At 33.1% G+C, this 14,624-nt stretch overlaps 2 protein-coding genes across 2 annotated transcripts in view; both read left to right on the forward strand.

Annotated features, from left to right (window-relative positions):
• Window positions 1-4,829, forward strand: part of LOC102599966 (uncharacterized) — a 9,515-nt gene extending 4,686 nt beyond the window's left edge. The window contains exons 6-8 of the mRNA XM_006358131.2: window positions 3,533-3,625; window positions 3,744-3,950; window positions 4,208-4,829. Of these exons, the coding sequence (XP_006358193.1) occupies window positions 3,533-3,625; window positions 3,744-3,950; window positions 4,208-4,471 (564 nt within the window). The 3' untranslated portion in view covers window positions 4,472-4,829. The remainder of the gene's footprint in view (window positions 1-3,532; window positions 3,626-3,743; window positions 3,951-4,207) is intronic.
• A 7,871-nt stretch (window positions 4,830-12,700) lies between these two features.
• Window positions 12,701-14,206, forward strand: LOC102600291 (uncharacterized). The gene is made up of 3 exons (XM_006358132.2): window positions 12,701-12,861; window positions 12,944-13,069; window positions 13,626-14,206. Exons 1-3 carry the CDS (start codon window positions 12,769-12,771, stop codon window positions 14,073-14,075), a joined length of 669 nt encoding a protein of 222 aa, XP_006358194.1. The 5' UTR covers window positions 12,701-12,768; the 3' UTR covers window positions 14,076-14,206.
• The last annotated feature ends 418 nt before the right edge of the window (window positions 14,207-14,624 follow it).

Below are 14,624 nucleotides of genomic sequence, written 5' to 3' on the forward strand. Positions count from 1 at the left end.
GGGGGGGGGAGGGGAGCGAGGGAGGGAGGGAGAGAACATGGTTTTAGCTTAGAGTACCTTATTATCTGCTCCCTCTTCTCCTTACCATTATTATTATTACTCCATCATTATCTTATTCTTCTATTTTACTACTACTGTTGTTTCTTTTACTTTGGCTATATTTCTCTTAGAATAGGAATAGTATATAGAGTCCTACTTGAAAAAGGATTGTAATATAGTGTCTATAAATATGGTCTTAGTGTAGTAATGTAGATATACAAATCAATAATATTTCTCACATGATACTAGAGCCAGGTCAAAATCTTCCAAAATGACCCCATCCTCGTCTATTTTCCATAGATTGGGATGTTCGTTTTTCTATGGCTTGAGATGGGAGAAGAAAGGAGTCAAAATAATTCATCAATTGTAGGAATCGCAGGACTAGCTAAAATCTGATCACGACACTAAATCATGGTCAATAAGAAGTTTAACACAACAATTCAAGAGTTTGGCATGACTCGTAGTAGAGTTGATCTATGTGTTTACTCAGTTTTTTTTTTTTGAAATCAGTATTCTGGACCAAATTTGTGTATTTATTTGGTGGATTACGTTGACAATATTGTTATCACCGGCGATGATTAGGATGGTATCACTATTTTGAAGCAACATCTCTTCAATATTTCCAGTCTAAAGACCTCGGCAAATTGGAAGTATTTTCTAGGTATTAAGGTTGTTCAGTCTTAGATCAGACATTATTATTTTTCAATGCAAGTATGCCTTAGACATTCTTGATGAGACAAGAATGATGGGATGTAGACCCATTCACTCGGATATGAATGCTAAACTCCTGTCGAAATAGGGGAGCACTCAATGATCCCGAAAGGTATAGGCGTTTGGTTAGAAAGTTGAATTATCTCAAGGTGTCTAGACTTGACATGTCTTTTTTGTGAGTGTTGTAAATTAGTTTGTACTTCTCTCTGTGATAGTCATCAGGATGCAATTGTTCATATTTTGTGATATATAAAGTCAACTCCAAGCAAAGGACTACTCTTTGAGGATCGAGATCATGCGCGTATCATGGGATATACAGTCACAGATTGAGTAGGGTCGTCTTTTGATAGACGTTCTACATTTGGATATTGTGTTTTAGTAGGAGGTAATTTGGTGGAACTATAGAGCTTTTGAAGACAATATAATCTTGTGCTGAAAAACAAGATGAATTGTATTATTCATTTTTGAAGAAATCTTGTGTTGGTGCGAGATGGATGATGTCACACATCACATTTGTTCGTCATGGATAAAGTGGAGGCTTCTGTGAAAAAAAGGTACCACATAAACTTAAAAGGTAAGTTCTATAGAGTGGTGGTTAGATTGTCATCGTTGTATAGAGTGAAGTGTTGGCCAGTCAAGAACTTCCATGTTCAGAAGATGCAAGTTGTGAAATTGAGGATGCTAAGATGAATGTGGGCATATTAGGAGCGATAAGATTAGGAATGAGAATATTCGGGTTAAGGTGGGAGTGGCCTCCATGACAAACAAGATGAGTAAAGGAAGACTAAGATGGTTTGAGCATATGGAGAGGAGATGCACAGATTCCCCACTGAGGAGGTATGCGAAGTTGGATATAAGGGGTGCGAGGAGAGGTAGAAGTAGATCGAAAAAGTATTGGGGAGAGGTGATTAGACATGACATGATGTTACTTCATATTATCAAGGACATGCCTTCATATAGACATGTGTGGAGGTCGCGTATTAGGGTAGAATGTTAGTAGGTAGTGGAGTGTTGTCTTGCTTTTTGATGGTTAGGCTTGCTTGGGTTTATTGTGTTTCGATTATCACATTATTTAGTTGTTGTTATTGATCCTTTCTTGTAGGCTTTGCGTTGCTTTCCTTATTAATTGATATGCTTTCTTCACTGTTTTCTTCTTCTTTTACTTAAATTTGTTGCACTTGAGCCAATGGTCCATACAGGTACAACTAATGTTTGAACGAAATGAAAAAATGCAATCCTTGTTGTATAATAGAACAAACACTAATACCTTAATTGAAGGGGCAAGGGGTTCACCCACTTTCACTAGTTTCATAGGTTCAAGAGATCCAAGTTTCAAGGGTTTTTCAGTAGGCTTCTTTCATTTCTGAATTAGCTTGCGACAAGTCCTAGCATTAGTATGAGTTCGCTAACCTTGGCCTCTCCACCTCCATGAGATAGTCTGCGTACACTCTCTCCTGCTCAGACCCCACTTGTGGGATTTCACTAGGTATGTTGTTGTTGTTATATTTGTTGTTGTTGTTGTGTAAAGAGAGCTATGATGAGGAAGCTGAATCACTAGTTGATATGATCAGTGTTATCAAAGGCGAAAAACGCAAAAAAGCTCTAAGGTCTGTTGGAGCTTTAAGCGCAAATGAAGCGTGGGCTTTAATGAAAAAAGGCGCAAAGGGAGAAAAAAATACAAATATACATGTTTAGTTCAAGGGTAATAATTATAAACATGAATGAGAATTATATGACCAAAGAAATTGAATTTTTTTTTATGATACAGTGAAATATCAATTGTTTAGTGTCACCTCTGAAGAGGAGGCTCATTGGCAAGGAAAAATATGCCTTAGAACCTTGATGACAACACTAAAGCGCGCATAAAGCGAGGCAAGGCACTCAATACGTTTTGAGCCTCGCTTCAGAGCTTAAGCGCGCTTTAAGTCCTTGAAGCAGTAGCCTAAGCTAGGTTGGGTTTTTGTAGTCTTTTTGCACCATTATGGTGCAACTATAATATATATAGTTGTTACCAGTTTTTTTTTAAAAAGCACTTTGCTGAACAGTAAAAAGGAAGGGGGTTTATGTATAAGAAACTTGATGCAACATAATAGTAGTTTATTTATGATGGTTTCGGTGATTCAGTTTGGAGGAACTTGATTTGTGGAGTCGAGTCATTACTGTAAAATATGAGCAAGAGGGACAACAATGCTCTTAGAAAGTCGCAACCCCTGTTGGAGTGACTGTCAGGGATTTATGGCCTCACTTTGCAAGCACCATTAGTTACAAAGTTAGGAATGGAATGAAGATTTCCTTCTGGTAGGATAGTTTGAGGGAACAAGTTCTTCTGAAGGAGCTATTTCCAGACTTTTTCAGTCTGGTATTATGATGCAACGATTCATGAGGTATGAGATTAACAGGGATGGAATCTAAATTGCAGAAGATTCTGAATGACTGGGAGGTTAATAGAAACGGAATGCAAAATATTTTGGAGAAAGAAGTAGCTCTATTCAAAAAATTAAAATGATCTGTCTATTTTATTCCACTTTTGGTGTAAAGAACTTTTAGAAGCAGACTCACTGTTAGACATTATAGAACCCTTGTAAGAAAGGACTCACTATTGTTTTGTAGTTTGAACTTATATGACTCCCAGCACAGACTTTGTGCTGAGGATATGTTATACTGTTACTTTCCTTAAAAAAACAAAAAAAGAGTTGCTACTGAAGTAATTCTTTTCAAAACTCTTGCTGATCACAGTTTCAAATATTAAATTCTTGCTGATCTTATGTAAATCTTATCCCAGTTTATGGATGCTCCTACACGCACCTGTTGGTATGCTCTTACAGGGGCTGTTCGCTCGACAACCTTCTTGTCCGCTTTTGTTGGAATCTTTCAGGTAGTTTATGTTCTTGATGCCTCATACATCTGAGAGTCTCTAGGCTCTTTTTTTATGCTGCTGGAGTGCTGGTTGACTTGCTTAGCTTTACTGATTAACTTCTCTATCTCAATAAAAGGCTGTCATATGTTGCCACCGGAAGGTGGCATCAAAGGACCATAAGCTTGTATATTGGGTAGCTGGGGCCCTCTCAGGCCTATCTGTGTTGCTGGAGAAGAAAGCTAGACGTGGAGAACTAGCCTTGTATGTTCTTCCTCGAGCTGCAGATTCTTTGTGGTATATATTGGTGAATCGCCATTTGCTTCCGGATATCAAGAATGCTGAGGTATCTTGTCTCACCTTTCATGCAATTTGGTGTGTTTGACTGTCAACCACTCATAAAATTTCATCCTGCAATTTATGACTATTTAATTGTTACTTGTATAATTATAGCATATTGCGGATAAACATTGAAAGAATTTAACTATTTACGGGAAGTTTGTTCTGGAAATATTGGGTCTCTTGAAGTACAGGGGTGATTAATTAAGAAATTGTGAAGTGAAACTTATCCAAGCAAATATGTCATTTCTGATTGTTATACAGGTGCCCTTGTTTTGTGCCTGTATGGGTGGTATTATGTACTACCTGGAGCATGAACCAGACACCATGGCTCCCTTCCTCAGAGGCCTGATCCGCCGCTTCCTTGCAAGCAGAATCAGCAATCCTACTCCTCCATCAAATAAAGGTGCCTCCTATACATATCTACACACTCACGATGCCATGAAAGAGACAAAAATGGCAGAAATCCGTGAGACTGAAACTTTAACTGCAGAGAAGTACAACCTTGAATCAATACCAGGACTTTGAGCAACTTTTTGACGCTCGGGCCATGTTTTTCCCTATTCATTATACCATTTCATATTGGTTATCAGGCGGCTATTCCATGCTCATTTTGATTAAACTAGAACTCTAATTAAAGCTTGATTAACCCCCTTTTTCTTTACATAATTGATTCATGGCATAATGTTCTCATTGTTTGTAGGTAAAAGCCAGTAATTCTGGTGATATAAAAATCTAACCAGATCTTGTAAATTAATGTGGCTTGTTTAGTTTTTGCTTCGACTGTCAGATATATGGTGTAGTCAGTTCCAACTGTTAAAGTTGATAGAACTTATTTATTTTCTGGTTCAAGTTGATATACGTTAATTCTATATTATAATTGATCCATTTTGTTTGACCCTTCTGAGAATCAATGTATGTCGCGGCGATTTACTATGTGGAGTCCGTTGTGCTGCTGTATCTAAGCCAAGTCGTTACTCCATTATTATGACTATGCTGGTGTCTGTTAGTTTTCTTGCAATAATCAAGCTGCCTGGGCAAGGGATGTTCAGAAAGGAGCTGGGGGGTTCATTGCAAAAACTATGTTGGGACCTCCCACCCAAATATTGGGGGATGGGGGGAATGATCGTGGATTCAGCTGGAACAAGTTGCATAGGACGGTAATGGGTAGGGGTGGCAATTGGGCAGGTTGGGTCAAATTTGGGTGGGTCTTAATGGGTTGAGACGATGATTGTGTTAAGATCCAACCCAATTTAAATTTGCTTGGGTCAAAACGGGTTACGTAACAAGTCAAACCTAACTTACCTCAGTTTATACCAACTTTAATTGTTTTATTTGTTTTTTTAAAACTATTTCAGTACCTAATAAAAATATTTTTTTTCTTTATTATGACTATATATAACATATCAAATTGAAAAAAGTTTATTTTTTAAATATTTGATAAGATCTCTCATGAACTAATTTGGGTTAAATATCAATCCAAATTTTAATGAATTGAGGTAAATGAATGGAGGGGCCAACAACCCATCAAAACTTAAACGGATGGAGCGAGATGGTAAAGTTGAGTTTGATTTTGCTACCTCTAGTAATGACCCTCAGACTTCCTGGTGGTTGGTTCTTTAGATCATGCTATGAATAAATGACAGTTGTTAAAGTACTTACAACAACTCCTCCTGAAATACTTACAACAACTGTTAAACTTTTTGAAACTTAACTAATTCATTCAACTGTTTCAGAAAATTCAGCAGTTGTTGCAAGTATTCCAGGAGCTGCTGTAAGTACTTTAGCAACTGTTTCATTTATTCACGGAAAGATTTGAAGAATCAACCACCAACACCAATCTACTATCAATTACAAGTACATATTTTTTCTCACAAAAAGTAAAACAACTTCAAGAATAATATATTTTCTCTCAAAGAGTACAATGACAACAACATATTTAAAAACACAAAACAACAAGAACAATCGAAGAACATATATTTAAAAATAAAAAATACCGAAGAACATATTTATTAGGGCATGTACTACATAATTTGTGAAATCTATGTACTTTTTCATCTTCTTTAACCTAAATCATCATTTTCAGAAGAAAATTTGAAATTCTAATTATGATAGAAAGAAAAAGAACTTTGGAGGAGGACGACCCGAGTACAGAGAAGAAACAAAATGGAGCAAAAAAAGATGAAGAAGAGGTTGAGAAGTTTTCTCAGTTTTCTTCCGATGAAAGGATAGAAAATTTGAATTTTCTAAAAGGAAGAAAGAAAAAATAAATTTGAACCTATGGGGAAGTGGTAGGTAATTTTTGTATTTTATTAAAGTTTTAAAAAATACATTATACCCTTACTTAACTTAATGCCCTAATTAGTAGAAGCTTTGATTTTGACTAGTTAAAATTGTCACCTTTTTTAATTTCAACACTTGTTAGACACCTCCTACTTATTTTTCACATGTTAGAAGTCAGAAGAGGTTTTTGCTTGTAAAAATGTGTATACAATGTTAAAGGGTGTACGCTGAAATTAGCCATGCTTACAATGGTTGAGAAGACCAGCAACTATGCTAATGAAGATTGTGTATACAATGCCCCCGTGCCTTCTTTTTATGTGTTGGCCGGCAGCCATGGAAAACAACTTGAACGACGGAGTGTCGATGAGCTCTGCATCAATTAAACATGATATTTTAAACAACATCAAACTCTTAGGCCTCATTTGTTTGCACTTAATGGAGGTCTGAATCTTAATCATTCGGATTCAGTCCATTAAGTGTGTTTGGTTTTTAGGTCTGAATTGAATGATTCAGATTCAGATTCAGATTCAGCCCGTTAAGTCCATTTGTTTCTTTTTAGCCTCTTAATGGACCTGAAAAGATCTGATTCACGAATTAGATCTGCATGAGAGTCTTAACACCATTCAGACTTATTTAATAAGTTGTAAAATAATATTGTATCGCCTCTCTTAGTCTTTGCGTAACTTTTGCTCTCACAACTACAAACTTTCTTCCTCTCTTTCCTCAATCAAAAACCATTTTTTTCCTCTTGAACTGGTAAGTTTTCATAATCTTTACAAGTATTTTTTTATATTAATAATTTTCTTAGGGTGTATTGATGTTTGTCAAGAACACTTGTTGCGATAATATTTTCCTGTATTGATGTTCATCAAGGTTTTTGAGTGAAAAAAATATTATTCATAATTAAAAATAATAACTATGTATACATATTTGAGGTCTCTTATTAGAATTTTATCTTAGGCCAATAATTTTATTGAGACTCTTTGATCATCAAATATGTTTGTGAGATAACACTAATATATTATTGTTATTGAACTAGTTGGTGACAAAAATAATGGAGCTCTTAATAATTATCCATCCCAATCTTTAGTTTCAGCGGAAAAAAAAAGTTTTGGGAAAGAAAAAAAACTTATTCATCTAAAATTGTAAATTGATGAGAAGATGATTACTGCTCTGGAGTTATTGATTAAAAAAACAGTGCACCTACATTTGAAGAATATGTGGAAAAATTAGATGGACTTGGATGGGAAGAGTTATTATACAATACATGTGTTAGTATATTTTGTGAAAGTGTCCACTACAAAAAAGCATGAATGACGTTAGAGGTTCACAAGTTAGAGAATTGGATTAAGGTTATCGGAAAAAAGATAAGAATTTTTTAGTTTTTCTAATTAGCCAAAATATATGTTAGGCGTTGATAATGTGATACCTTATTTATTATTTTTCAACTAGTATTTATCAAAGTTATTGAACTTTTGATATATATTATATTTGTGCCTATAAAATACTTTTTATTGGTGATTTTTTTTTTGTTATGCATGATGATTATGATATTTTTTTAATCAAAAAGTAATATTTTTTGTTGAAATGAATTTTTTATAACATTTTATTAGTATAATGTTTGATTTCATATGCACATTCAGATATTGAAAACAAACAATAATCATTCAGTGTTCAGATTCGGAGATCGCATCTTAATATTCAGATCTAGATACCTAGCTCTTAATGCAAATCTTAATGTCCAGATGTGTATTCAGATTCAGAGGTCTTAATCTTAATGAAAACAAATGAGGCTTTAGTTGGCCTAAAATATACTCATTGATTTCTATAACGTTGAGAATTTGGGAAGACACTCCATATATTAAAAGGTTAGGTAGAAGGTATTTATGCCTCATTTAAGGATTATCAGAAAGCTGGCCCTTTAACAAAGCTTACTGTAAATACTAGCTTTTTATGCTTTGGTGGAATAAATATCTACTGCTAGATTTCGCCAAGGTAAGGCGAAGTGTTGAACTTGTCAATAAAAATATATTGTTTACAATTTCAACTTGAAACTTCAAAATAAATTTTGAACTCCCTAAATTACTGAGTGAACATCTTATCTTATATTTAAGAGATTCAAAATTTATATAGTATGCACAAAAGAATTACTTTATAAATACAATGTATATGAACACTTTCACGACCCCTTAGATCCGCTCCTATGACCGTGTGTGAGCTCTCGTGAAAATTGGCCACCTAATCATAATTTCTGGCGACTTAAAGATAATAATGTTGAAAACAAGGAATATCTAATCTAAACATAAGAAAGAGCTTATCTTATAAATATTAATTAATGATCTATATTAAACTAAACTTTGGAAGTTTTTTTTTATAAAAAAATGGATAGACTAGAGATGAAAAATACATAATTAGTACTTTTAATAAACAAGCAAATAACTTTTTGAGACTGCATAATTTGTCTAGGAAAAGGATCAACATTGTCCTTGAACTATACAATATAGATTACTTATATCTTTCATTACATTTTGAGATAAAAAATATTCCCGTTATTATCCCAAGAGACAACAAATACTCTCAGGGGTCGTTTGGTTTGAATACAAGTTAGGCTGAAATTAGTTTTTATTACTTGTTTAGTTTGTCATATTCAAACTAATATTCATTGTATAATTTTTAATAATAAGTTGTTTGTTTATAAAAATACCCTCACCTTTTTTTTTTATATAAATTTTCTTTGCAAGCTTTAGTTATTCATTCTTAAAAATAAATTTCCATCTTATTTAGCTTAAATATTTTTTGTGTGTGCAATTTCCATGATTGTGCCGTATGTTTTAAAAATTAACTTTCATCTTATTTAGCTTAAAAATTAAATGTTTGTCTTATTTAGCTTAAAAATAAAACTTTCATCTTATTTAGTTTAAAAATAAAACTTTCATCTTATTTAGTTTAAAAATAAAACTTTCATCTTATTTAGTTTAAAAATAAAACTTTCATCTTATTTAGTTTAAAAATAAAACTTTCATCTTATTTAGTTTAAAAATAAAACTTTCATCTTATTTAGTTTAAAAATAAAACTTTCATCTTATTTAGTTTAAAAATAAAACTTTCATCTTATTTAGTTTTAAAATAAAATTTTCATCTTCTTTAGCTTAAAAATAAAACTTTCATTTTAAGTTTATTAAGTAAAGAAATTTATTATTAAAGTTATCTACATTTTAATTATAGATAAAATATAATTTTAAAGTGAGTAATAAACTATTTTATGAAAAATATGTAATTTAGTAGAGGAGTGAACATTTTAAGAGAAATCAAAATATAAATAAACATAATAATTACGCAAATAAATTCAACTTATAATATATTCATAAATAAAAATTGTATTTATAAAATGTTATTTTTTAATAGAAAAATATATTTATCATAAAAACAACGAATAATTAAGGTTGTGAATGTTATTATAAATGTTGTTAAAAATTATGTTAATATCTATGAATGTAAAAGTGGTGTATAAAAGAGAGTTTAAGGGGGGTATTTTGTTAATTTACACACCTTATCCCATGATAACTTATCCTGGGATTACTATCCCACCCCCAGTGAGGGATAACTTATCCCACGACTAATTGTTAATCCTAGGATAAGTTATCCCTACCTTTGCAACCAAACAATAAATTAAAGGCCACTAAAAAGTTATCCCGAGATTAATTCCTCTTATCCATCACACCAAACGACCCCTCAAGAGTTAACATTTCAAATTTTGAATGACATGACAAGTCATGTGGGACAGATCTCTCCACCTAAGCTGTCAACTAGGATTCTGAAGGTCAACCCATCGGTGGCCCCCTAAAGTTGGCACGAAATTTCACTTAGACACCTCAACTAGGCGATGTTCATTTTAAACCCCTTATGTTGAATCTCGTTGTGTCATTTTGACACTTTTCACTGACATGGCATGGTGAGTGTAATACACTCAAAGTCAGCGCGTGAAAGGTTTTTTTACCAAAAAATTATTTTTAAAACACTGTTCATCTTCTTCCCTCTTTCTTTGTGATTATCTCATCCACCACACACCATCAACCCACCGCCGTTGTATTATCGCCATTAATCTTATTAAAATCGAAGCAATTTTTAATTTTACAGATCTGAAAATCACCACAACCATCATCTTCTTCTCATTCTTTTCTTTAGATCCAACAATTAAATTTCAGTTCCACGAAATAATTACTCTATTTCTTGTTCACATATTTGAATCCTCTGCACATACGAGAAACGCAAAAAAAAATAAAAATTCTTCCATTGTTAGTTATAACTGATTCTTTTTAGAAGTAAAGAAGAGAAAAAAATTATGCTTTTATAAATTAATTTTTTCAATGTTATTAAATTCTTTTTAAAATGTTTTTTTTTCTTTAGAGTGAAAAAGGGGTTGAGGTTGGGGTGGGTGGGGGTAAAGAGGATGGACGATCTAGTGGGGGTGGAGGAGCGGTTGGGGTTGGGATGGGGTGGGGTGGAGAAGACGCCTGGGTTGGTTGGGTGAAGAAGACAAGGGTGAGTTTCTTGATGAAAATTAGAAGTGATGAATTTCTTTTTAAAAAATATTTATCATTTGAGTATGAAATGCCACATGTCATCAAATCAGTGGTTATTTTTCTTTTTACTTAAAAGTCATTAGTTTAGAATTATTTTTTATATATATTGTACATGTGTCTTTGTTTAATTTGTCACTTTGACACGTCATCGGCGAGTGTTTAACACATACTTTATATTTTTGGGTGATTGTTAAAAAAGTGTCCAAATGACACAACGGAACCCTACAAAAGGTGTCTAAAATGAACAAAACTCAGTTAAGGTGTCTCAGTGAAATTTGGTGCCAACTTTAAGGGGCCACCGATGGGTTAGCCCGATTCTAAATAACTCATCAATTCATCCTCCTAAATCAAACCCTAGTTTTGAGAGAAAAATTAAATCTTTTCCATTAAACCCTACTTGTTCTCTATACTAAAAATAAATATTTCATTTTAGCAAATTAGGTGTTATTATTATATTTTATATTATTCTTAATACTAAATAACTATATAAAATCATAATAGTAAAATTTAGAATTCTAAAATATCATTAATAAAATTAATTTAGATGTACCTTAAATTAAAAAAATAATTTAAAAGATAATGTATCAAATCATAATATGAATGCATTGATGATGTTCCATGTTTAGTTGACTATTGATATTCCCCAATTTGTTCAATTAATTTATCCCCACGTCTTTTTACCTTCAAAAATTTTCAGTTTTCCAATGCAGAGCGAAATGGACCGTCACACTAATTAATTAATTCAACTAATTACAGCTTAACCTTGTCTTTATAAATTAGGATATTTTGTTTAGTACAAGTGTACAACTAAACAGATCCAAATTTAAAAAAATAAAAAAAATCTGTAATGGGTTCCTGTGAAAGCACTGCAAAAAACTCTGAAGAAGAAAAAAGTGGTGAAAATATTGAGCAGTTGAATATAGGCAGGCTTTCATCAGAAGAAGAGATGATAAAAAATATTGCAATTGGAGCAGGAATAGTATTGCTAGGATGGGGTTTGTGTAAGCTAATTAATAATGGAGGGTCTAACAACAAGAAAATGATGAAAGCTCCAGGCAGAAACGACAGTTACATTTACAGGGATGAATTTGAGAGTAACCCTTCTGAGTATTTTCGCAGACTTCGCGATTAATAAGATATTCTTAATATGGTGTGATGGAATTTACAGTGTCAATAGTCTTGTTATAATAGTTGTGTTATGTTGTTTGGGCTTTTCAAAATTGTTATCGGATGTGTGTTGAATCCTTCAAAAATAATGCAGTTTTTAGGGTCCAACATGGATGCGATAATATTTTTGGAGAATTCGAGTGTGTGTGTGTTTTGTTTAAGTTGGTCCATGTTTTGTTTTTAATTGATGTCCTTTGTTAGAACATCATTTTGCTGTATTGAACTACTATTAAAGCTATAAAGTTGATTATCTTTCCTTTTAAATGCATATTTGTTGAAAATATCATTTAAGTAATGTTTTACTAATTATTGAAGTATATGCCTTTTTTTAAAAAAAATTGTCATGTTCATAATGAGTAATTTGTAAAGTTTAAATTTGACAGACCCATTGAGAAATAACATTATTTGAAAACATTTATTGAGTGAGTTATATATCAAAAATATAACAAAAGATAACCATAATCATTTTGAAGAGTACCCGATAAAATTACTTGATACGTGCTATTATTAGAAAAATTATTTCGTAGAATTAATTGAGGAGTGTGAAATCTGATTCAAAAAAATTCATAAAATAAAATAAAGATTAGTAGTGAAAAAGAAAGACGGCTCAAACCATAAAAGTGCGCGTACCTTAAGATTTTACCCAAAAATAAAAAGTACCATAAATCATTTTCTATTCTCTTCTCTAATACTTATTTTAATATTGGAAAATAGAGTAAATTTATCCGTATATATAGGAGATCCCAAAGCTTTATTTGAAATTCCAAAAAGCATTTGGCGCACATCAGAAACATGAGAGAGCATCATCTTCAAACACCATTGAAGGAGCTCGGAAATCGCCGATCCAAATCCATCTCCGCCGATCAAACTAAGAAGCAGATAAAAGTATAAAGAAGCTTTCAGCAATGAACATTCATATGTATCCTCTGTTTTCTCTTCTTATATTCATATTATTGTTTGTATGCAGAGCACTAGGAAGAACTTGAATTCTGTGTTTGAATCGCAAGCTGCCTCCTCATTTTCTCAATCATCGATCGGCACTTCTTCTCTGATTTCAGATGATCATAGTCTACTCACTGAATCCGCCGCTGAGGTAATTTCTGAAATTCTTCCTGCTTCATCAATTTCTAGCTATTTATTTGCATTTTCATCGCTAATTGTACTTCTCATACAAGCCTAACAGCGAACAAGTTCCAATTTCTTCTCTGTTAATTTCATTCACTGAATACGCTGCTGAGATAATTCAGGATGTGTGCGCGAATTTTCATCACTAATTGTAGTATTTACACAAAATTGAGTTAGCTGAGTCCGTTCATTAAATCCGATTTGCGTTTGTAATTTTTTGACCTTTTATTCATTGAAGTGTTTTTTTCTCTGTATTGTTAGATTTCGCAGCTATGAACTCAGTTTTCACTTTTCAGCAGTACAGTGTGTGTCAGTTAGGGTTGAAGTATGCAATTCGCTTAGATTTCACTAGTTTATTCAAAATCTGTCCATAATTTCCTACACTGTTTGCGATAAATAAGCTATTTGTATCTCAATTATGTATGTTTTCAATTTTGAGATATTTGAATTGAGTTTCATGTTTGCGAAATTCACTACACCTTATAGTATTTGAGATGTAACTTTCGGATCCCTATTCCTCTCAGGACTTGTTGTTGATTCCAGAAACTTCTCCTTCATCAGAGGCAGTGGATCCTCTTGCTGATCTGACTCCATTGTCATCGACAGTAACTTCTGACAGGTTCAAAGAATGCACTGGTTCAAATAGCCGAAGTGGAATTCCACAAATTAGTGATGTGAAGTTTGGTTCTGTTGAGGCTGAAATGGCAGTAAAGTACATAAGAGAAGCTCAACTGCAAGTGGTGAATGCAACAGATATTGATATTCGGTATAAGAAGCTTCTCGATGCTGCCATGAACACTGTAGTTGAAGAGTTCTATGGACTGCCAGAAGACAAGGACTGCTATAATGCCATTGTCTCAAAGAAATTCCATTTGGTGACACTGACATTCGTGCTGTGGATAATTGCTGTTTTCATTGGATTCTTCTTCCATTCGGGCGAAGAACATTCTTTCGACAGACCTCTACCTACCTAAATATGTTGCTATATCACATCTTTGCTGGTATATTTCTCTTTTCACCTATGGTACATGAATCTTCATTTTGCGCTGATGTATTTGTGTCAAACATATACGAAAAAAGTGTTTGTAATTCTGTTTTGGATCTTCATTTTGGCATTTGGTACGACTTGTGTGAATCATAACTGTGTCGAGCATGGATGTATGTGTAAAGCAGATAATTCAACCCCATGATTAGATCATGTGTTGATTTTGTGTGAGCTTCAGAGCATTCTGAAGCATTTTGCTAGATATCTGACTGTTTTGATCTATAGAGAGAACAATGATATGCAGCAATTAGCTGATTGATTTTGATACAAGATGCATATGTTGCCCATTTTGTTAATGACTTTGGCTCTTGAGTGACATACGTTGGACGTAGAGCTGATGTAACCAAAATCATTCTACAGATTGTATGGTTCTACACATGTTCAAAGGGTAAATTTAAAGTGCGTACAGAAATTGGACAAATCTGTCCAAAATATATTGCCCTCACGTAAACAGAAGTTGATCCATGTAACTTCTAAT

Source organism: Solanum tuberosum, unplaced genomic scaffold (assembly GCF_000226075.1).
Source record: "Solanum tuberosum cultivar DM 1-3 516 R44 unplaced genomic scaffold, SolTub_3.0 scf00268, whole genome shotgun sequence".
In the NCBI taxonomy this organism is placed as follows: Eukaryota; Viridiplantae; Streptophyta; class Magnoliopsida; order Solanales; family Solanaceae; genus Solanum; species Solanum tuberosum.